We start from the raw sequence: 24597 nt of genomic DNA, 5'->3' as shown, positions 1-24597 counted from the left end.
CCTGCTCCGAGAGGAGGAGCAGGTGTTCTCTCTCCTGTTCAGGCTAGAGTCTACACTGTTTGCCCCCTCATGGGACAGGGCAGAGAGGGCAGAGGGCAGAGGGCAGAGGGCAGACCTTAGCTTCTGAGGAGGGCAAACCTTAGCTTCTATCTCTTTGATGTTTCACCTCTTATTGTTGAAATAAAACGTCTGGAAAGTTCCATTCAAGTGTTAAATGGGAAAAGGTCCTCCTCAGTGTGAGTGGGATGGAGGTGTGAGTGGGATGGAGGTGTGAATGGGATGAAAGAAGTGTGAGTGGGACAGAGGTGTGAGTGGGACGGAAGTGTGATTGGGACAGAGGTGTGAGTGGGACGGAGGTGTGAGTGGGATGAAAGAAGTGTGAGTGGGACAGAGGTGTGAGAGGGACGGAGGTGTGAGTGGGACGGAGGTGTGAATGGGACAAAAGAAGTGTGAGTGGGACAGAGGTGTGAGAGGGATGGAAGTGTGAGTGGGACGGAGGTGTGAATGGGACAAAAGAAGTGTGAGTGGGACAGAGGTGTGAGTGGGACGGAAGTGTGAGTGGGACGGAGGTGTGAATGGGACAAAAGAAGTGTGAGAGGGATGGAAGTGTGAGTGGGACAGAGGTGTGAGTGGGACGGAGGTGTGAGTGGGACAGAGGTGTGAGTGGGATGGAAGTCTGCTCTTTAGTCTTCAAACAGCTATTGTCACCGGGTAAATAATATTTTTGTATTTACAACACTCTGCTTTACTCATTTCTATATAAGAAACAACCCAATCTTTATGAGCTTAAACAACTATTTTATTTGTTCTTAATTTAATTTTGTGCTTAGTATCATAAGACTATATTGTCTGTCTCTACTTTGTAATGTCTGGGGTCTCAGTTGATTGGCATGAATGGTTGAGGTCTACCAGGGGATCCAAGTCATGTACTAAGAGCTCTCTCTCTCTCTCTCTCTCTCTCTCAGATTTATTTACCCATCACATACATACAAGTACACTGTAGCTGTCCTCAGACACACCAGAAGAGAGCATCGGATCCCATTACAGATGGTTGTGAGCCACCATGTGGTTGCTGGGAATTGAACCCAGGACCTTTGGATGAGAAGTCAGTGTTCTTAACCACCGAGCCATCTCTCTGTGGCTTTTGGCTGTTTCCTAAGAGACCCTTTCATGAGACTAGACTTTAGTTGCCTAAACTTTTAAACAGGGAAGCTTTATTGTTTTTGTTTTGATTTTTGTTTTGTTTTTTGTTTTCGTTTTTTGTCTTGTTACCTGGCCAGGAGATACTTTCCCTGGGGTTTCCTATTTGCATAGGTTACATTTTACTTTGCTGTGGAAACAAAACATTTGTAACAGAAATGAAGAGACTGAGCAAGAGCCATGTTCATCACAGAAACTTATTCCAAGAGTCTAGCCAACGCCTCTGCCAAATACTTTAGGTGGGAGTATGTTTGCACGGTTTGGGAAAACACTTTTTGAAATCAAGTGTCAATTCTCTGGCCAGCTTTTCTTTGGCAGTGTTTTTCTGGAAGTGCTTCCAATAAATTTTGTCAATAGAAACGGAACTAAAAGCCTTTGAAAGTGACCTGAAGAAGGTTTTTACTTTTCTGTTATACACCGCGGATAGAGTTTATTACAAATTCAGGATATGGACAATGTATGAGGTAAAACAAAAGCACACTTTCCTGAAGTTGCTAAGAGAGCAGCAGGATTACCCGTCTGTCTGGACATTATAATCATCTGGAACTGTGGGAAAGATACTGAGGCCTGAGTCCACCCATCCCAGATCTTGATTTAGCTGGTGCAGAATATTCCCCACGCATTAGGATTTTCAAATCTCCTCTGGAGAGCCCGAGGGCAGCCACCCTTGGGAGCCCTGAGCTAAAGAAGTCACCTCGGGCTCTTGTATCTAACTCTGGCTTCCATAATCGGAGTTCTTCCCCACCTAGTCCTTAGGGTGACTTCTTTTGGAATATGGTTGCTGCATTCCTGACCAATGATTTTTTTTAAGAAGGTACTTTTTAAAGTTTTGAAGAGGAGTCTTGTTATATAGCCCTGCTGGACTCATGTTTGTGGTCCTCCTGCCTCAGCTTTCTAAGTGCTGGTGTTTCGGGCACATGCCACCATACCCTGCTAACATTTTGTGTGAAATTTAGTTGCTAGTTTCGTACATCATTGACAGGGTAAAAATAATATGGGAGCTATAAAGGGGTATGTTTGGTTTTTTTTTGAATTGAACAATATCAAATGGACCTTTTGATCTATTTACTCAACCATCTTATGATACTTATAGGTTAATATAAATATTAAATTTCAAAATAATCCTTTCCGCACCTCTGGGTTGGACACCTGTTTGTTCAGTTTGGCTGTTTGTTCAGAATCACAATAATTGCATTTATCCCAAGTGTTTGGAATGAAAGCAGTAGCGTTTATTACCTCCTCCTCCTTCATGTGGCTTGGGTGTGTATTTGTCCAAACCAAATGCAAACAGAAACTTCTCCACTTGACAGCTTGCCTTGATGCACAAGAATTAATCGATTTGCAATGGGTATTTTGAAAGAAAATTTGGACTAATTTAAATTCAGGATAAAGTTTAGTTTATGGGACTTGGAATCCAAAATCATGCAATTGTCTATTTAGATGATTTAATTTTTTTCTACTTGCATCTTAGTAACAGACAGGCAATTCTTTACTGATGGGTGATTACCCGTTCTGTTTGCTTGGGATTGGAGAGTTTTCTGGTAAAACTGGGGTACACTAGCTACTTTAACTAATGGTATTAAAATGTATTAGATTTTAGGTTGCTATGTGATGATTATTTACAGTTCTCAAATCATGTATAAACTGTTATTGTAAGATTAACAATTACTTTCTGAGTTTGGGTTTTACAAGTTTACTCCAGCATGTGCCTCTCCTCCCGGAGCTCCTCTCCTGTTGGTGTTGGGGATTGAACCCAACTCGCATCTTGGATGTGAGATGCAGACACTAGAGCACCGAGTTATACCCTCAATGTCTCCCAGGATTATCTTGAGTAATGCTTCGGCTTCTTCTTGAGAAGAACGTGTATGGTGGTCCCTTGGTGTTTGAAGAGGATTGGGTCAGGGAGGATCACCAAAATCCATGGATGGTCAAGTTACCATGAATAATGTCACAGCATTTTTATATAACCGTACTCTTTAAGCCAGCTCTGTATTACTCATACTACCAAACGCAAGGCAAATTGTTGTATTCAAGGAATTGTGACAAAGAAAAAGTTCAAACAATTTTTACTTGCGGCTAGCTGAGTCTAGATACAGACCCTAGTGGCATGAGAATAGATGGCTGAACATTTTTTGCATTTTTTATGTTTTAAGGAAGAATGGCTAGAGCAGCAGAATGAGTGGGGGCTAAAATAGAGAAGAAATTGTTGGGAGATCTGTGCCTTGTTAGCACTAGTTGATTATCTTAGAAGGATGAAATAGTAAAAGATAACTATGGCTTCTAGTGTGGCCTTGTTCTCACCTCAAATAACATCACCACAGATAAATACAGAACAGAGAGAAGCCATTTGGAGAAGTCTGTGTATTTGCTGTCTTTCAGGGCAGTGGTGGCACGCACGTTTAATCCCAGGACTCTGGGAGGCAGAGGCAGGCAGATTTCGAGGCCAGCCTGGTCTACAGAGTATATTCCAGGATAGCCATGGCTATACAGAGAAACCCTGTCTTGAAAAACAAAACAAACAAACAAACAAAAAAAAACAAAAAAAGAAAGAAAGAAACAAAAGGAAAAAGAAAGAAAGAAAGAAAGAATATTTGCTGTCTTTCTGCCTTCTCCCAAAACAGTCAAATCATAAATGTAAACCCCTAAAATTTTATACCTTGATTCATGGTATTTAGTTAAATCTCTCTCTATTGTTTTCGTTCCTAGTGATGCGACTGACCTATTTTCTTTGTTATATATATTTTTTCAATCTAGATGGTTAAATGGTTTTCCATTTTGGTGGGATTAGATATTGGAAACACCAATTGTTGTTTTAAAGGGAAACAGAATCATTTTTTTTTTTTACCAGATTCTCAGTTTTGAAATCATCATAAGTCATCCTTTCAAAGGAACTATTAAAGGCTGGAGAGATGGCTCAGTGGCTGAGATCACTGGATGATTTATCCAGAGGATCCTGGTTCAGTTCTCAGCACCCACATGGTGGCTCACAACCATCCGAAACTGCAGTTCTTAGAGAGCTAACGCCCTTCTACCCTTCTCAGGTACTGTACGCTCATGACACACAGACAGGTGATGATCAAACTATCAAACACACTTAAAAAAACAAAAAGGAGAGTGTGAAAACAATTTAAAACTGAGATGCTGCAAATGTAGTAGATGGGATAGGAGCTCAATTACATCCTCTTTTAGTTTAACAACTGCTGGAGGGACCATGAGATTTAGACACCCCCACCCCCATCCAGCACCATGGAGGGTCTGTGAGATTTAGACCCTCCCCATCCAGCACCATGGAGGGTCCGTGAGATGTAGACCCCCATTCAGCAGCACCAGCCTGGGGAGCAGCTGATAAACACCCTCACCTCTCTGGGCATCAGGTTATTTGTTCACAAAATTGGCATGTGCCTATCCCATGCTTGTCTCTTAAGCTGCTGGTGTCCCCTCATTCTCCGTTCTGATGACATTCACAGACGAGTGGCCTTCTTGCTCTGTTCCCCCAATAGAGCCCCGCTGAATCAGCCCTACACCGATGGCTTAGTCTTCTCTGAGACAATAGCTTGTTCTTGAGGGTATGGAGCGCATCATCCCAGTTGGCTAGCCACCAGCCATAGATCACCATAGGCCCTTGGCTCCTGGCATTGGCCATGGGTCTTAGCATTCCAATTTAATGAAATCCACCCCTAATCTCCTTTCATAATGTGAGTTTATATCTATGTGCTCAGCTACTTCCCTACATATGTTTGTCCACCTTAGAGAAGCTTATTTTCTCTATGTATCCTTTTTTTCTGCTAGCAGGGTCTAGAGAGCTTCAAGAACCACGCCTTACCCCTGGTTGCATAGCTTCAGGGTGACCCTTCTGCCGAGCACTTGGTGACTGGGGACACGTGGTGTTTGAAGATCCTCTGGGTCTTTCCTGGAAGTGCTCCACAAACATCTCAGTAGGAAGACCCCGAGGCCCTGTCTTGCCTGATGACAGGAAAAGGCAGGATGCCACCTGTGTGGAGGTTTATTGGCTCCAAACCAAATGCACATTGATGGGCCTGGGACATGTACCATGAGAGGAGGACAGTAGCGCTTTAATTTATAAACGTCTTCTTTCACTCAAAAATTCCAACAATATATTAAGAGCATCATGAGAAGTCCTGTGAGACCATTATAGAGAAAAGTTTCTGAATCCGAAAACTCCAAGGATTTCCGCCGAGACTCACCCATTAGAGTTGAGGCAAGGACTTTCCGCAAGGGGGAATGTGGGCTTATTTTTTACGTCAGGCAGTGACTTCTTGGCCTCACATGTGCTTCTGGATCTCATTTACTTCAGAAAGAACTATTCTTCCATTGACACTCTCTTGAGTGATGGTCCTGATGGTTGAAGCTGTAGATCCTGAGGGAGAGAACATCAGAGAGGTCACTGCCGGGCTTGCCCCCTCATCTACGCCAAGCTCATTTTCAACCCCCTGCCCCCAGTCCCTGCATGTTTTCTGTGTCTTGCAAAATTCTCACAGGGAGGAAGGGCCTGACCTTGGATGAAATTCCTGCTTCCTCCAGAGAGCAGAGATCTCTGAGAAATGCTACTTTCTGGAGATCCGGAGGATCCTGGTACAGAAGCTGATCTCTGGCCACCAGCTCTGGAGGAGGGTTTTCTACTCTCGAGGGCTCCGTGGCTCTTCACTACGGACTGTGCATTTAAAGAGCACTGCATGCCATTCGCGACACCTTGTTTTAAGTTCTAGAGACATGGCCAGGATGCGTGAGAAGCCAGGGATGCTCACTCTTCTCAAAGGCATCATCCCCGATCTGATTAAGTGCTTTGCTGACACAGTGATAAGCTGGTTCTAGGCCACAGTGAAGAGTGGAAACCATTAATTAATGTACAAGGGGAAATTTATAAATCAAGCTTCCTGTCAGGATACAGTAGATTATACATCAAGTATTGGGTTTCCTGACCCTGGACATAGCTCAGATGCAGTTTTGTGACCCCTGTCCAAGCTTTCAGAAACAGGGCAGTAAGATCTGCCGCTCTGAGCTGGTCAGCTCACCTTGGGCTCTCTGAATTGCTAATGCCTATTCAAGAGAAGGATACCTTGCATTACAGCCCCAACCTCACCTGGCCGCAGAACACATCCTTCCTGATTCCCTACTCAAATCTCACACCCCTACTGCTCAACCCAGCCAGGTTTGGAACTGACGTGATGTAAGTTCTCAGGGGTCTAGTTAACAGACATCATTATTTAAGAGAGAGAGAATTCTAACAATCATCACTTCAATCTATGTCTTTACAAAGACTTTGCATATATAAGCTGATTGTCTCTTATTCAAAATTCCAATGTCCTAAATGCTCTAACTTCCTGAGCTCTTGAAGCAGTGTCATGATGCTATGGGGAGCATTATACATGGCAAGACTTTACTTCATTCAAAAAATTATATACATTATATAAAATAGTATATAAACATATAATTATATAAATATTATATATAATATTTGAATATACACATATACATTATTAGTACATAACCATTAATTAATGTACAAGGGGAAATATGTAAATCAAGCCTCCTGTCAGGACACAGTAGATTATACATCAAGTATTGGGTTTCCTACCCCTTATATATACATATGCATATATAATCATAATATAATATGTATACATACATAATGTAATGTATATATATACATATATACGTATGTATATATGATCAATGTGGTCTGTCTATAGGCCACATGTATGTACATTACTAAATTTCATGTTTAGTGTTGGTTTCCATCCTCAAAATGTCTCATTATGTACATGAAAATATGTAAGAAAAAAAACCCACTCCAAACCCCTAATTCATTTATTCCTAAGCTCTTTAAATAAGAAATATTTAGCATTCCCCTGATAAAATAACCAGGGCCCACTTTGCTCTGTGGTGCCTAATTTATTAACTGAAATTTTCTAGCCGTCCAGGAGTAAAATAAAAATTGAGCTGAGGACATTTGGGAGCAGAGTACGAATTGTGACTGATATGGAGTGGGTACACAGGCCTATTAGCTGAAGCAAGAGTGAGAGCCAACACAGAGACAGACACAGAGACAGACATGGAGACAGACACGGAGACAGACACGGAGACAGACACGGAGACAGGTTCTCCTTTACCTTTCAGTCTTGACTCAGATCCATCCATGGTCCTAAGAAGGCAAAAAGAAACAAAAAGTCACGTTAGCAACAATCAGCCCTTCCGTTGGCCCTTCCTTTGAATCCTTGCTACTTTTCAGCTTTTTAGCGAGGATAATTGAACCTGACAGATTCGAGATCCTGAGGTCGTGGGGGCAACCAGATCCCGAAGAGAGGGCCACCTTGCGGAAGCCCTGATGTCAGGAGAATTCTCCCAAGTTTCCAGGTCTTCCTGTTCCTCTCTCCAGCTTCTGGCAGCCACTAATATCCTTTCTGGAGTTTGCGTCTCAAGTCTGGGGTTTCTGAGCTCCTCGGACTGGGGGTAGTTAGTTCCAACCACATTGTATTCATGTAGTTTGAAAAAAAAAACCCTTCTGACTCCCCTTATCCCCCCCCCCCACGCCCCGCCTTTTTTTTTGGCCCAGAGGACACACATGGACCTTGTAATTGCTAGCTATGGTTTTGGGAATGGTCAGAAATAGCAGTTTGAAAATCTTGACTCTCTTAGCAAATCTTTCTCTGCTGTTAGTCTAAAACCCTTCCCCTGCCTTTGGTTTTTATTTTTGAACTCAACTTGAATGCACTCTGCTGGAGAAACACAACAAACAGTCAAACCTGCTCATCCTTCCCCCATCTCTGCTTTGAACCATTGCTTTATTTAACAGTTCTGAGCACAAACTTTCACATCCAGGGAGAACCAGTCTTTCAGCTCAGACTTAAGGAAAGGCCTGATACAGGAATCTTCCAGAGAAAATAAGTCTTTCTCTCTCTAGGGCCACTGTGGCTGAGACCCTGGGGACACATCCATGCACATCCCGTCCTGTCCAGCAAGTTCCCGCTGCCCCTGCCTCACCCTTCAGTGTCTCCCTCCAGGAGCCGGCGGTAGGTGGCGATTTCCTTCTCCAGGTGGGTTTTGATGCCCAGCAACACCTTGTGTTCGTTGTTCTGACGCTCCAGGTCTTGGCGGAGCTGAATCAGCTCTTCCTCGTAGTGGGTGATGATCTGCTGCATGTCCTGGAGACGGCAGGAGTATCGAGCCCGGGTCTCTGTCAGCATGTTTTCCAAAGCCGATTTCTGAAAGAGGGGATGATAACCCATTCACTAGTCTCCTGGGGGTGTCAGCAGCACGGGCTTGCTCAGAGTTAACTTCCTCTGACCTCTTTGCAAGGCATTGTGGGTGATGCTGGGGAGAGATGGGGCTAGGTTGGGACTTGGGGTCAGTGCTGGGTCTTCTGATGCCGTGTTTGGCACTAAGCCACTGTGTCAGGGAGCTCTTGACAACACCACTGTATCCCCTAGCCCTGATAGTTTACACACTGGGGATCAGACAGGAACTGCCTGGCTTCGAACCATTCCTAATGTTTCTATTTAATCTCTAATTAGATGGGAAATTCCAGGAGGGAGAGGGGTTGCATCCTCAGAGTGATGTCATGTGCAATAGAGAATGCGTGGTTTTACGTGACCACACTTGAATTCAATATGAGCAGTGAGTAACACTTTTAGGATAAATATGTCCACAAGCGTTATTATACCATTACCTCGGACATTCCCATGTGCTTAAAAACAACTTAGATGTTGATCTTAAACTCAAAGGAAAACCGAGTGTCCAGTCATTTGGTAAATCTAGTCTAGGCTGTAAGTGATAGTCTCTGATATCCAACAGTGCCAGGCTATCATTTTTGAGGAAAATTCTGAAACTTTAAAAGACAGCACCTCAGGTAGGCTTGAGATCAAGCCCTTACTTTGTATGGATTCACCGCCTGCTTTTCTGGAGAACTTTGATTTTAAGGAGATAAATCGTAATTGTATTAGTTCCCCACCCTTGAATGGCTGCTCAGTTTCGCTGGGCTCCCATTGACGCGGTCTGGCTAGCAAACCGTGTTCCTCTGGTGCAGGCTTCCTCTCATCTCCCAGAGGCCTGTTGGCTCCCTTCCCCCGTGTCCTTACACCTCTTCTTCACATTCTCCCCTCTCAGCCCTTAGGCTCACTGAGGAAGGAAAGCCATCTGGAGGGGACACCAACCGTCGGTCACCCTTGTTTCTAGTCACGGACTTGATCTTTGTCCAGGGACCCAACACCTCTGATGACACGAGCTGTCTGTTACCATCACCTCCTCTGCCCCCTGCCTTCATTACTGTCCGTTCTTCTAGATGATCCTCTCTTGAGTTCTTCTAGATGATCCTCCCTTGATTTTCTGCCTTGAATCTACACTCTATCTCAGCCACCATCCAACTTCCCTGCTTCCCTGCACGGACCACAGACTTCCTCAAGTTGCTGGCTACACTGGTTGTTCCAAATCTCCCCTCCGAGGTAGCCTACAGAACCCCATGCTGTCTGGATCCACTGTGACCTGACCCACTGCCCCCCTTCCCTTCCTCGTCCCTCCCTGCCCTTCTCTCCTCTCCCCTTCTCTCCTCTCTTTATCTTTGTTCCCGGATGCTGCAGGAAGTCACTTGTGTCCCCTGGCTTTTACATTTGCCGTCCCCTCCACCTGCAGCTGCCCGCTCCTCTCCAACCTGTAGCCACATAAAGCACCTCCTCACATCTCTCAGACCGCTCCTCAGCTGTGTGGTGCTCATGGTGTTTAAGGTGGCAGCTCTTCCTTCTGTCTCCCTGTCTTCCGTGCAGTCTTCCCCACCCGACATACATATATTTAGATGATTTGTAGAATTATGGTTTACATCCTCAATATTCATCATGAAATTCTCAGTGCTGCGCACAGTGCCAGAGAGGGAGACGCAGGTTTCAGAGCCATATTGACCCTGGGACTACTGTGAAACAGAGTGGTTGAAATACACTGGACCCTGCAGAGCACCGCACCGTGATCACAACCTCCACCTGGACAGCGTATATTCTTATGGGAGACAGGGCCCTCACTCCACAGCCTGGGATGGTGTTGAATTAGAGATCTTCCTTCTGCAACCTCCCAAGTGCTGGGGTTATAGGCGTGCATCCTCATGCCTGGCTGACGGTGTACACTTTGATGTCTGACCTCACTATGATTAATTTATAAAATGAGGTTATTTACCATATTTTTTTTTACAAAACAAATGGACTAATTATGCCTATTCAAAATGCAGGCTAAAGCTGCATTGATGATGCTCTCAGAGCTGTGTTGCTGATGATCAGAAGGATCAGTAGATAGGAAGGGGATCAAATGATAGCATGAGTTTTGGAAACAGCACTTATACAAAGCATCTTACCAAACCGCAATGAAAATAGAAATGGCTTACACTCAAGACCATACGCAGGGCAGTGGGTGACAGGTCACATACACAGTCAGCAGAAGAGTACATTGGAGTCAGCGCAGCTAAATTTGCTACCTATCATGCTTGAGTTTCTATTTATTGGAGTTTGGGGAAGATACTGGTTATAAGTGGGGTAAGGGCTGATAGACAATATATATGGGCATGGGGGGGCTGTCTAGCATCCCCCACCTCTGAAATCACATGACCTCACCACCAGCAACTCACAAGCCTTGTGACCTTTGTTAAATTTGTTTACTGCCTGGAGCTTTGGCTTCCTTTTCGTCAGAATGAGAAGGTTAAGACCTCCCAGGAGGGCTGGAGAGATGGCTCAGTGGTTAAGAGCACTGACTGCTCTTCTGAAGGTCCTGAGTTCAAATCCCACCAACTACATGGTGGCTCACAACCATCTGTAACGAGATCTGATGCCCTCTTCTGGAGTGTCTGAAGCTACAGTGTACTTACATATAATAAATAAATCTTTTTTTTTTAAAGACCTACCAGGAAAGGTCAATTTCCAGGAAATTACCAGGAAAGGACTATCAATAGCACTGGATATAAAGGGTTACTCAGCCAATGTCTAGCTATGTCTTTACACACATTTCTTCTCGTCCTCAACATGAACATTTTGAATGGAAAGTGGATAATGAGAGAAGTCCAAAGGGGACTGTGGAGCTGGGGCCAGGGGTGAAGGTCAGGGACGGCCCGTGGAGGAGACTGTGCAGTGTCCAGGATTGTCCTAGCTCAACTCACCCTGTTGTGCTGGGCCTGCAGGTCAATCTCTAGGGCCTGGAAAGTTCGCCTCAGCTCGTGGATATCACTTTGGTGGCCCTGTACATGTGCAGGACTGGCCACCTCCTGGGCCACGGCAGCTGACTGTGGGGCAAGCAGAAGCAGGGAGTCAGTGTGGTGACATGTGACAATCGAGGAATCGGGAAGTCTGGTCACGTCTCTCTTACCTGCTCTCTGAACCAGGTGTCCAACTCTTGATGTTTCTTCTTTATTATTAACTCGTATTCCTGCCTCATGTCTTCCAAGACCTTGATCAGATCTTCCCCAGGAGTCGTGTCCACCTTCACGCTGACCTGGAAGTCGCTTGGCAAGTGATTCTCCTCCATTTCCTGTTTAGTGACAGAGAAAGAAAGTGACAATGAGACGGCTGGATTGCTGCATTCATTGGCATTGGTAAATGGTTCTGCTTATGTGGTTGCCACCCTTGCTGGTGTGGCAATTTCATAGTTATTATAAATTGACTAGACATCACATGCATTTTCTCCAAAACTTTATAATATATAGACCAACATAACACAGGTACCATGGTTTGGGTATAAAATGTCTCCCCCAAAGGGCCCTGTACTATGGGCTTGGTTCTCAGCTACTAGCATTTTCTTGGTTGGTTCAGAAATATTTAGGAGATTTGGGACTCTGCTGTTGAAGCCCCTATGTTTGGGTCCTCGGAGAGATCTTATCCTTGGCCCCTTCCTGTCTGTCTATCTCTTGAAACCATGAAATGAAGAAGCCATTTTCCTTATACTTCTGATGCTGCTACACGCTGCCCAAGTACATGGGTCAAGTAGCCATGAATGGAGCCCCGGAAATGCTCAGCCCAAATGAATTTCCCCCTCCCTAAAGATGTTTTTGTCACAGTCATGACAACGAGACACAGCATCCTCAGGGAACATGTAATAAGAACTTGTGGGAGAGGGACTTTCCATTTTATGAAGCAAGACAGGAGATGGATTGAGGAGAAAGAGGGAGAAAGAGACAGGAAAGAGGGAGGAGAGAGGGAGAGTGAAAGGGGTGGGGAAAAGAGGAAGGAGAAGAGGAAGAGGGAAAGAGGGAGGGAAGGGGTGGATGAGGGGGTGGGAGAGTGAGAGGAAGGTGGGGGAAGAGAGTCTTTCATCTAACATAGAACTCTCTAGAACTCTCCAGTCTGGTGATGCCAGCTGCCCAGTGAGCCCCAGGCATCTCCTGTCTCTGCTTCCTCTAGAGCGGGCTGTATGCCGCCAGATCAGGGGTGTTATGTGTGTGCTGGGGGTTTGAATTAATGTCCTTAACTTCTGCAGCAAACACTTCATTGACTACGACTTCTTCCAAATCCCACTTATTACGATCTTTCTGTATCTCTATTTGTGAAGTGTGGATGCACGTGTGTATGTATCTTTGCATGTTTGCATGCACATGTGTGTTCATGGGTGTGGTGGCTCAAAGTTGATATTAGATGTTTTCCTTATTGTTCTCTATTTTTTATTTTATTGAGGCAGGGTCCCTTGCTGAACCTGGAGCTTACTGACTTGATTGCTCTTGGCTAGCCAGCTTGCCCTGAGGATCTGGTCTCTGTCTCCCAAGTGCTGGAGTAATCACACTTCCTGATTCTTACAGTATTACACTAAGAAGTCTAGGTAACCAGCGTGTGATAACAGATTATTAATTTCTATTTTTTCTGCCAATCACTGCTAATTATGATTGTACTTGGTTTTGTTGAACATCTAAGAAGATAACCTTTATATTGGAAAAAAGTAGATGTTTCTGTGGTTCCTTATGAGGAACCTGGCACTCAGGTGGAGGTCCCTTCTGTTACTATGGGGTCACACTGGACTGAGAAGTTGGGAACAGAGAGGGTTCCCGGAAGCCCAGGGCAGCCCCACCTGCTCATGGCGTTTCTTCATGAGGATGAGTTCTTTCCTCATGCCCTCCACCTCCTGTTCCAGGTCTGTCGTGACAATGGTCAGATCGTCCAAGGTCTTCCGGAGGCCCTCAACTTCAATTTCCAAGTCTTTCTTTAACGAGTGTTCATTTTCAAACCTTTGGCAAGAGAGGGGAAGAAGAAGCTGTTGTTGGAAAGTCAATGGCTTGGCCAGGGTCCACTTGGGTTTAGAGGGGGTGCTCTTACTTTTCAGGTTTAAGTGAGTGACTTACTGATACATACAGGACATCTTTAGCACATTGATACAGACATACACAGTATATATGTATATGTATTCTTTAGCACATTGATACAGACATACAAAGTATATATGTATATGTATGTGTATATGTATGTGTATATGTATATGTTTGTGTACACAGACATAGCACATTGTTTTATGCTGTGCTTGTCTGTGGTGGTGACTCAGTGACAACTTTAAAATTGAGTACAGAATAGGCTACACACAGCCCGATACCATCACCTTGCTTTACTACCCATAAATACCTTGCATATGTGTCACGTCTATACACATTGATGAAAGAAATGTTTATTTCCTCTGTGGTTGTTGGTTATTTACTTATTTTTGAGATAATATCCTGCTATTTGTCCTAGTTTTCTTTTGAACTCAACAAATACCCCAGCTCCTCTTAACCTCACAATCCTACCTCCTCTGTTCCCCAAAACCTGAGATTAGAAGTATACACCAATACGCATTGCTCATTGCTAAAATTGTTCAAAGTCAATTCTAGACATTATGACACTTCAACCCTAAATACCACAAAGTACATCCTTTTTAAGGGATACACACACACACACACACACACACACACACACATACATTATATATATATATATATATATATATATATATATATATATATATATATATATATTCTAAATAGGTATAACAAACTTACCATACCTGAAATGAAAAGTTTTTAATAGCACCCAATTCTGGGTTCATATTCAAATCTTCACATACTGTCATGTACACGTGTACCTGGGTCATTTAAATTACCCGTGACTTCTGTCCCCTCTTTACTTATGATCCAGCCAGATCTTGGCAACAGGTTATGGCAAGCTGGGCTCTCCCTCTGTGGAGCTCTGTGAGGAAGGGACTTACTTGACATTGAAGTCATCCACTGCCATCCTGGCGTTGTCAATGAGTACGACCATGTGGGCATTGGCCATCTTTCCATCCACTATCTGGAAAATATGTTCAGAGAATTATTCCAGTCGGACAGATCCAGCCATGACCGCCACATGTCTGTATCCAGGTTCCTTCCACCAGTGACTTTCAGCACGGGCAAACTGTTCTCCTTTTACAAAAAGGTTTTGTGTGTGTGTGTGTGTGTGTGTGTGTGTGTGTGTCTGCATGACTTTAGTGTACCATATATGTACAGGAGCCATTGGAAATCAGACGGTCACCTGAAGTGGGTGCTGGGAACCAAACCCAGGTCCTCTGAGAAAGCAGTAAGCATTCTTACTGCTGAGGCATCTCCCCAGACCCCAGACAGCTTCCTCTTTGTGCAGCAGAACGATGAGACTCAAATCATATGTGCTAGGTGGAAAACATGGTAAAACCATGTCTGCAGTTGGTTTCACTGCCTTTTTAAAAAAATATAACTTTCTCCCTATTTTCTTCATTATTATTGCTATTGCTATTATTATTTTAGCCACTAAGTCCAATTAGTATTGTCTGTTCATGCATGGGTGTGAGCCATGCACCGAGGAGCAGCCAACTACCAGTTGCCATTCCTCCTCCAAAAGAAAAGTAACTCTCCTTCTTCCAGTGGTCCCCAGTCGCTGGCAGCTCCTCAGCTAGGGGTAGGGCCTCACAAGCCCCTGCCTTGTCCATATTGGAAGTTTTATCTGGCTTGATTTTGTGCAGGTTCTGTGAAGGCATCTTAGCTGCTGGCTGCACATTCGTGTGTGCAGTAGCCATATCACATCCTGAAGATAGCAGCATCTCACAGCACTCCTCCCCATCCTTTGGCTCTTGCACTCTTTCTGCCTACTCTTCCTCAATGCCTTGGAGAGCAGGGCAGGTTAATATAGATGCGTCATGTATTGCTGGGCATGCACTGTCGCTTATTCTCAGCAGTTTGAACAGTTACGAGTCTCTGCTAACCAGTACCCACTGCAATAAGAACCTTCTCTTACCACAGCTGAGAACAGCATGGATTTATGTAGAGCTTCAACAGGCTGGGATTGACCAGAAGAGTGCAGCAGGGTAATGCCTTCTAACTGTCTGATAATGAGAAGGGGGTTGGGGTGATGAGACTTTTCTTTGTGTGCATGTGTGCATACCTTCATGTGTGCGTGTGCGTGTGCGTGTGCATGCATATGCCCATGCATGTACTTCAGAAGGACGTAGGAGGACCTCAAGAGGAGGACCTCAGGAGGAGGACCACAAGGGTCCTGCTCTATCACTTGTCTCCTTACTCCTTTGGGACAGGGTTTCTTACTGAAGCTGGGGATAGGATGGTGGCCAGTGGCTCCCAGCAACCGTCCCATCTCCCCCTTCTCCCCACTAGCCCTGGGGTTACAGGTATGCATGCTTATTTCCGGCTTTTGACACAAATACGGAGGATTCTAACTCAGGTCCTCAACCGTGTACAGCTATTGCTCTCACTGAGCCATCTCCCCAGAGTCTGAGTCTTTTCTTACTGTAACTACAAGGTAAGATTTCCTAAAGTGTGGTTACCATCATAGGTGCACGTAATTCTTGCTAGTGATACATTCACATTTCCAGTGTGAGGGCTAGAATACTTCACATAGTCTTCATATAAAAAATTATTATTATTATTATTATTATTATTATTACTATTATTATTATTACTGCTACTACTATTATTATTTTTTTTCCCAGAGAGTCTAGAACCACATACATCTCCTTCAGGAAGATGTATTTGTAATAATATTTGTGACAAGATTCCCTTGATCACAGCTATGAAAACACAAACTCAGTGAATTCTTTACCATCAAACGATGCTGCTGAAAACAGCATTTAAACTGTTAGCTAAAGATTCACTAGATATTTACATGGATTTTATTTACGTTAAAAAGACTCGTTGGAGGTGTTTGAGCAAGTGGGTATACAGGACATTGGAGTTAGAGGAAGGACTCACATTTGATGTATACCATGATCTTTGGGAAAACGGAGTCATTTTCTCCTTGTCTAAAGGCAGTAGGGTAATAGTTATGTACGGAGCATTGGTACAGAGTGCATCTGTTGTGTTTCTCTGGCCTGGCTCCCTTCCAGATCAGGCCGCACGGTTGGGCAGTCACCCCACCCTTGTGCTTCTGTCCCAACATTTGTTCAATAAGGGATTTGTATTAGAAACAGCTTTTGAGCTTTTGCAGTGCAGCTGGAGAGGCAGGACCTGTGACATTCCCCCTGTATTTGTGCAGCTAATTCCTTTATTTAGAGAGGACTTTTTCCTTCGGGTAAAGCTCTTCCTTAGCACAAAGGCGCCTTTTAAAACTCCAGTCCTATTTAAAGCTTCACCAATGACTTGGAATTTGGTCCTATGAATGAACAATAGCAGCCTTCACAAGTAGGGAGGGAGAATGCTGGGTCTGGACCTCAAAGCAAAAGCAGGGCTGGGGTCACCCACTAGCTGGGTGAGGACAGTGGAGACTCTTCATCCACAACAATAATAATGGTTACTGACCACTAGCACTGACCAATTGTAAGAGTCAGAAGACAATAAATGAGATAATATTGTATGCATACTTGGCCTGTTACAGGCACGGTGAAGGTTCACTGAACTTTGCCCCAAAACTGGAAACTGAAGGTATTTCCTTGCTTCTTGTCCACAGCATTGATTTATAGCATTTTTAAAAACCAGACTTCTCCCTTCTAGTCTTCTTATTCTTGGTATTATTTGCTCATGCTGCCCCAAAGTCCTGGACTCTGTGGTAAGCCTTTCTTTCTTATGCAGAGTGACTGTATTCATTCCTGCTACTAGGCTAACTGACAGCATCCTCATGAGCAGCCTTGCAGTGCAAACACCAGAAACAGAGAAGTCAAAACACCCTGTGACCTTACTTGGCTTTTCCAAGTTAAAGTGGTCTCTTGTCCATTGAGAGGCCCACACCAGGTATGTAACCACACCCTCTCTCTCAGCCATCATTCTTATGGTTGACAGGAGTGAGACCTTGGAGTGTACTTGGCATCAAGCACATGTAGGGCTGGGGATGAAGGCCAGTTTGCGGAGTGCTTGCCTAGCATGGGTTCAATACTCAGAACTGCGTAAGTAGAACAATCCCAGGGCAGCAGAGGCAAAGGTAGGGGCTTCAAGGTCATTCTTGGGTACATAGTGAACCCAGTACCAGTCTTGGCTATGTGACACCAACTCTCTCTCCTGTCTACATATGTATGTGTATATATGCATTTACAGATTTATGTTTATGTGCCTGAGTGTTGTGTATGTGTAACATGTGGACGCGGAAGGCTGCAAAGGGCAGAGAGGCCATTGGGCCACCAGGACCTGGAGTTCCAGGGAGTTGTGAGTCACCTTTTAGGGTCTGGGAACTGAACTTAGGTCCTCTCCAAGAGCGGTAACCACGGAGCCGCCTCTCATGCAGCCACAGCTCACATTTAAAACGTCCTCTCACTCTTTGGCTTTACCTAATCTGGTATTGTAGCACAGTCACTGTTTCGGAGACATCCTTTGTAGTCATAAAAGGATGCGGATGGGTTGAGAAATAAGATGTGAGGCGTATGTTTTAAACCATATGTTGTAATAAGCACCTAGGTTCTCCCCAAGGCCCTGAGTTGATTCTTTGAAAATCTACTTGGTGCTTTAGCAGAGTATCATTGCCCCAAGGTATGCAATCTCCTACACAGGCAAATAGACAATTTGACCATGCTCCCAAATGTCAAATACTGAGAATTATCAGGGAGTTTTAAAAACGATATTCCTATTGCTATGTCCAATTTCTGTGTCTCAAAAGGTTTAGATTCATTTCTGAACTCCATGTCTCGCAGACTTTTTGAGTAGCATTTAACATTGCAAAAGGAGGGTAAAATGTCTATTTACCTAGAGTGCTTTATCAGGACCAGGGAGAGGCCAGCCCCAGGTGATTGAGGAATCCCTTAGGACCTGGCAGAAGTCAGGAATGACAGACAACCTCAACCTCCAAGAGTGACACTCTTCCAAACCAGAGGAGAGTACAAGTCCAGAAAAACATGAACCTTGACCTAGTTGGCCTGAGAATCCAGAGTTCTGGCCCCGTAGACAGTGGGCTGGCGGTCCCTGCTCACAGCTGAAGCCACTCCTTTCGCTCCTCAATCCCCATTCTAAAGAATTTAGAAGAACAGGTATAAGAATTATCCGGTTTCAGTCCCCTGGTCTGGAAGTTGGGGGTAAAAATATTTGTTTCCAAGATCTGAGAATTGAACGTTGTAAGCTATGTGTAGCATGGGCTGTCTTGTCAACCTGCTGCACGCTGGGACTAACACATGCATTTGATCTTTGTATGAGGCTGGCCAATTGGCACCACACTGGGTTGGATCATCTGAAACAGAGTGGAAGCCCCACCCCCTCCTTTTGCTTGGGGGTTATTTCACAGTTTTGAACTTCAATTTCCTAACAGAGTCTTGAGAATTATGTCAGATAATGTAGATCCGTCTCACTGAGGCAGAAAACCCTTTGCACAGATTTAATACCCCCCACACCGCTTGGCATGCAGGAAGTGCTCAATAATTGTTTCCTCCCCCTTCCTTCCTCGCCCTACTTCTCTCTCCGGTTGGACTCTCTGCTGTTGGAGCAGGTGTAATCTGGTATTTCTTTTGGAAGCCATGCCCCGGTTCTCCATCTGCAGACATCATCTTTTCCCTCCGTTCTAAAAACCAAAGCAACTTCATGAAACAGCGTGAGGTTGAGTCACCTTGTTTTCTTCACAGAGACAACCTCGCACTCTGTAGTTAAGGCAATTACGCACTTGGTTATTAGGCCGATTATTCAATAATTAGGGGTCATTACAAGGACAGATTTATATTATCTTGATTGGTCCTCCCTACATCCAAGCAAAGATGGCTGAGCATTGTGAAATAATATGGTATTAATATTGGAAGCCTGTGATGGCCTTTCCGGGGGTGGGGGGAATTAAATCATGCTTCCGCAGAGATTTTTCTAGAGCTCCTTCATACAAAGGGAAGGTTTATAGATTTAAGAACACAACTGTGAAATGATCGTCACCTCTCCACTTGTCTCCAGGCACCCCAGGAGGTAGGAGCTGAGCATTTTAGACATTTGGTTGAGAAGCAGGGTATTTTTTTTTGGAAGCGTATCTCCATAAACTAGCTCACTTCTCCAAGTTTTAAATGCCCAATTTTACCATTTTTCCCCCTCTAGAAATATGCCTTTCTCAGAAGTGTGAGCCATTTTATCTCCTAGCAGCTTCTAGAAAAATAGCCAGGGATGTCATCACCATATATCTGGTAGAGAGTGACAGCTTTTTCCTCATGATCTACACAGTAGCTTAACTCAGCCTTCTGTCGATAGAGAGTCACACTGTCGCCAGGACTCTGAGGTGGAGCAGAACTGATCTGATTTGAAAGCAAATTCCCTCCTGGGCCTTGTGTACCGAGGGTGCACCTCCACATAGCAGTCTTATCACATCGGTGATGTTGTTGGATCTTTTGTGATACGTGCACAGTGACTGGCTCCTGACACTCCTAAGGCTCACATATTTGTCCCCCCACCCCCGCCCATGTTTTAAAGTGTGTAGAAAGCCAGGCAGTTTTGCTGTTTAAAAGATAGTCTATAGTAACTCTGAAATGTTTGCTGTCTGGTTTCTACATCATTGATAGAGAGGAAATTAATTTTACAAACACTTTTCTCCATACTTAAGGCAGTAAAGTTTAGGTGAGCAGTACTTGAGCTGAGTTCTTTTGCTATTTGCGCTGAGAATTGTCATGCGCAGTGTCCTGCCCCTCCCTGGGTCTGGCATGGCTGTACCATGGTGAACTGCAGGGTCTCTCAGTGTCTTACCTGCTCCTGCAGGCGGCTGATGTTTTCCTCGTATTGGGAATAATCCTTTCTGTTGCTGGGTTCTCTTTCCTGATGCCACTGAAGGATGCGACTTTCCAGCTTCGAGTTGGCCTCCTCCAGGGCCCTCACCTTCTCCAGGTAGGCGGCCAGGCGATCATTGAGGTTCTGCATGGTGGCTTTGCCATTTCCACCTAGCAGGGGACTGCTGCTTCCAGACCCCCATGACCCTCCGGGAGGCAGGCATCCTGGCGTGGTGAAGGAAAGGGAGATGCGGACACCCCCTGCGCCTCCGTGGACACTTGGGGTCCTGTGGCAGCTCCCATGCCGCCCCCAGGTGCTTCCGAGGCTGTGGGCAGAGGCCGAGTAGGTCTGCTTAAAGCTGTGGCTGGAGTTCATGGTCCCATCTGTGTATGGAGCAGGGCTGTCTCAGCTCTCTGACACTAACAGGACTGAGCTGCCTCAGACTGCTTGGGATGATTTTATGCCCTTTGCTGTGGGAGTTTCCTTCTCTGACAACTGTACCAACAAGATCCTATCATTGTGCAATGTGTGTTTCCTCTTGGTCAATCCCGAGGTGCCCCTGGGCCAACACACTCTGCTGTTGTTGTTTAGAACCACATGAATATGCCAGTTACCGCCTCCCTCCCAGTGGTAACCCGGAGGCGTGGCTCAGGCCATTGGGTGGGTAGTGTGGCGTCTCAGATGTCTTTTTAATCTCGCAGTGGAAAATTTCCAATCTACATTTGCCCAAAAAAGGTCAGATTAAAGTCCACAGTAAGACTGTTTGGTGTGGTATAGATTTTCTTTTAAAAAACCAACCATTAATCTCTCTCTCACACACAAACACACACACACACAGATAAACACTCTTATAGCCAGGGTAGGAGAGACTTACAAGGTTAGAACCAGAACAAACCAGAATCTCAGGTCCTGAAAGAAATCTGCTCCCGTGCGGAAGGAAACGGAGAGGGCTCTGAATATCTGATTCCTTTGTGTCTGCTGCTGTTTGATGGAAAGTAATTTCAAAGGAATCACTCTTCAGAACAAACCCTCAATTAAGGTCATAATTAATTAATGAATGACCGGCCTTCCGCTTCCAGGATGCCTTTCATCCCAGCACACCTCAAAACCAAACAAGCCAGTCTGTGCCTGGCATGTCCCTGGGCTCCAGGGAGGAAAAGACAGCTTTGCTATTTGACCAGCAGCCCTGGGCAGTCTCTGCTTTTTAGTTGAGTTCCCAGACCATTGGCTTGTAGGTGACTATGCAGGGACTATGGAAACAGGAAGCTTGTTGTGGTGGTCCCACATGTGTGATACATCATAACTTTCTGCCAAGGTAAAGGTTGGGAAGGAATAATGATGTAGTTTGGGGCAAGGGCTTTGTGCTGGTTACCGGTGACCCCATTTAAAGAGGACATAGAAATAAACTGTCAGGGTCTATGGAGATAGTTCAGAGGGTCAGGGCCCTTGCTGTGCCAGCCAGAGGACCAGGGATCAACTCTCCAAAGTCTATGCCTGGTGTTGCTATTGCTCCTTACCGTTGTTGGTTGAGTGCAGAGACAGGAGGATCTCTGTGGCTTGGAGCCCACCAGTGCAGCTCCTGGTTTAACGAGAGACTCTGTCTCAAGGGAACAACGTGGAAAGTGACAGAGTAGGACACCCAGTGTCCTTTGCTGCCTTTTGGTGTGCTCATTCTCTCCCACCCCTCCCCACATGCACACAAACATGAGCCACGTATACACATGAAACAAACAAACAAAACATGTCAGTTATCAGAAGAGATTTTGGTGTTACACAAAATCAATGCTACTTCAGTGCTACTTACTAACTGCATGGAGAAGGAAATATGAGGCCTATAGGGGATATGAGGCGGGATGAACTGTGAGTTAGGGAAGCCATAGCGGAATTCTCCCCGCTACACAGTACTGTTATCAGTCACCTAGGCACTGTTCAATCCTTATAACAACTATTGGTTGTTTCCAAGTATAGGTTATTGTTATCATTGTGTGTGTGTGTGTGTGTGTGTGTCTGTAGGGATACTGAGAATGGAGCCTATAACCAGGGGTAGGCAAACACGTTCCTACTGACATCTACCCCCAGTCCAGTTATAATACACTTTGCACATAAAGGACCAGAGGTGAATGATTTGGGACTATTTGCATGTGCAGTATAATTGAGTACACGACTTTGTTTCTTCCTTGGAAAGATGGGTTCAAAGGTTGCTTCCTTCAATAATAATTTTCTGAATTCTCTGGAATTTGGTGCGCTGCTGGGAGGAAATGATCTCATCTAGATCCAAGGTCTTCCTACGGCATGGGCCCTTTGATATCTCTGTTCTGCTGTAGAACAACCACAGGGTCCAGGCACTTCCTGTGCTTAGGGACATTCATTCTCTCTCTTTCCATACTTGAGGCAGAGTCTCATGTAGCTGAGGCTGACTCTAAACTTGCTGTGTAGTTGAGGAGGGCCTTGAACTTGTGATTCTCCTGTTTTCTCCTCTTGAGTGTTATAGGCACATGCCTGATGCTCTTTATGCAGTGCTGGGAGTAAGTCTCAGAGTGTTTTACACAGTAGGCAAGACCTCTACCAGCCAAGCTGGGTCTCAACCCTCTCACTATAGACTACCCTACACAGCACATTTGTCTCATGCCTCTGAGACTGGAGCCTTCTGGGATACAGAGTTACTTACCTTCTAAGTACCACTGCCTGGTTGGAGATTGGAACACTGAAAGGTTTTCATAAATGGTGTTGTTTTATAAACTCAGGATTGATGTTTTCTAGAGCTAGAGTTTTAACTCAAGCCCTCCCATGCCATTTTCTCCCATGCCTATTCCTGTGAGCAGTATAAGCTACAAGACTCGAGTAGGACAAGCTGATCCAATCACAGCTCCTTCCGAATATAAGTAAAACCATGGAAACACACCAGACCTATTCCTTCTGCTCCCTGCATCAAAAACTGACCAAGAAAGGACCCTGGATTTTCTTTATTTCTCCACCAAACTGCCAGAAAGCTATAGTTGTGACTGAAGAAATTTAAATGGTTCTTAGAAGGGGAGCTTTGGACCAATGAGAAAAGAAGACAAAAGTGTTTTGCTTCAATGTCTCTTCCAAAATTACACTGGAATTGAATCTGTACTGTAAAGTATGGAGAGGTGGCAGCAGGTGAGCCCTTTAAAAGATGATTAGATAGTGATGCCTTTAGTGGCTCTGCCTTCCTAGATGGATCAATCTATGTATTCATGGGTTGGTTGGTTATCTTGAGGGTTATGGATAGCAGGTTATCTTGAGGGTGACTCTGTTGCAAACTGCAGTCTGGCTCCATCTCTAGCGCCCCTCACCCCATGATATCCTGTCCTGCAGCAGGGCTCTCCAGAGAGTTCCCATAGGCAAGGTGACCCTCACCAAATGTGACACCTCAGCCTTGAACTCCATGGGCTCTAGAATTGTAAGAAATTAACCTCTAAATTATTCTGTTATACTTATAGAAAAAAAAAAGACTAAGAGAGATGGAGAGAGGCAGTTAGACTAGTGGAAGTGTTGTCCTTTGCATCTGAAATGTTCCTCAAAGGCTCAAGTTTTGAACATCCCCAACTGGTATCGCTGTTCTGGAAGGCTGGGAGACCTTTAGGTAGTGGGAAGAGCTGATGGGGAGAGGCTATGGTGAGAAGGCACTGGAAAGTCAATCCTCACAGGAACTTTCCGGATCTTGGCCTTGCTTTCTCCTCTTCTTGATCTACCACAGTGTCTCTGCCATACATTCTCGATGCCATGAATTTCATTACTCTTTTCCCACCACGATGGAACTGAGACTGTTTGGAACTGTGAGCCAAGATGAACTCTTTCTTTCTTCTTTTGCTTTTGTGAGTTCCTTGGTCACATCGATACTGAAATCCCTGACTCAGCAAGTCAGTAAACAACAGGCTGACTGGCAGGAAGTCATGTTCTGACGTACGCACAAACCGTCACCGGCTCTTGACTCAGGTTTGTGGTAGTCTCTGGGTTCCGTTGACATGGACCCAGCCTCCGGAAGGAGGAAAATACAACCCTGCCTCCAGTGAGTACAAGGTCCAGGCTGCACCCCTAAATTCTTTCACAAGATTCTGAATGGAATTGATCCATCCCCGTCACTCCAGGTGTGTCTGAGGAGCTGTGGCTTAACTAGCCCATATATTCAGCTCCTGTCTCATTTTACATCAGTATGTGTAGGTTTTGATTTATAAGAATTAACCTCGAACAAAACGTTGTTTGGTTTGGTTTTGTTTGTTTTGTATTGCGTAGCTGGAACAGGGTGGGGAGACTTGATGGTGTAA

At 44.8% G+C, this 24597-nt stretch overlaps 1 protein-coding gene across 1 annotated transcript; it reads right to left on the bottom strand.

Annotated features, from left to right (window-relative positions):
• Nucleotides 1-5247: 5247 nt before the first annotated feature.
• Nucleotides 5248-20777, bottom strand: Krt23 (keratin 23). The gene is made up of 8 exons (XM_052196026.1): nucleotides 20288-20777; nucleotides 14407-14489; nucleotides 13243-13399; nucleotides 11554-11715; nucleotides 11348-11470; nucleotides 8203-8423; nucleotides 7332-7363; nucleotides 5248-5578 (listed from the first exon to the last, which is right to left on the bottom strand). Exons 1-8 carry the CDS (start codon nucleotides 20681-20683, stop codon nucleotides 5484-5486), a joined length of 1269 nt encoding a protein of 422 aa, XP_052051986.1. The 5' UTR covers nucleotides 20684-20777; the 3' UTR covers nucleotides 5248-5483.
• Between the last annotated feature and the right edge of the window lie 3820 nt (nucleotides 20778-24597).

The sequence above is a fragment of the Apodemus sylvaticus genome, chromosome 10 (assembly GCF_947179515.1).
Source record: "Apodemus sylvaticus chromosome 10, mApoSyl1.1, whole genome shotgun sequence".
NCBI classification, from domain to species: domain Eukaryota; kingdom Metazoa; phylum Chordata; class Mammalia; order Rodentia; family Muridae; genus Apodemus; species Apodemus sylvaticus.
Note: the sequence above shows the minus strand (reverse complement) of the source record. Positions and strands in the feature narration are given on the sequence as shown.

Bases quoted from the DNA above. Each gene is read 5' to 3' on its own strand.
- Krt23 (XM_052196026.1), bottom strand. From the start codon at position 20,683: ATGAACTCCAGCCACAGCTTTAAGCAGACCTACTCGGCCTCTGCCCAC. The intron at 11,716-13,242 runs GTGGGGCTGCCC...GTCACTAAACAG, and splicing joins TGAAGAAACGCCATGAGCAG to GAAATGGAGGAGAATCACTT. The intron at 5,579-7,331 runs GTAAAGGAGAAC...TCTCTCCCTCAG, and splicing joins ATCTGAGTCAAGACTGAAAG to GATCTACAGCTTCAACCATC.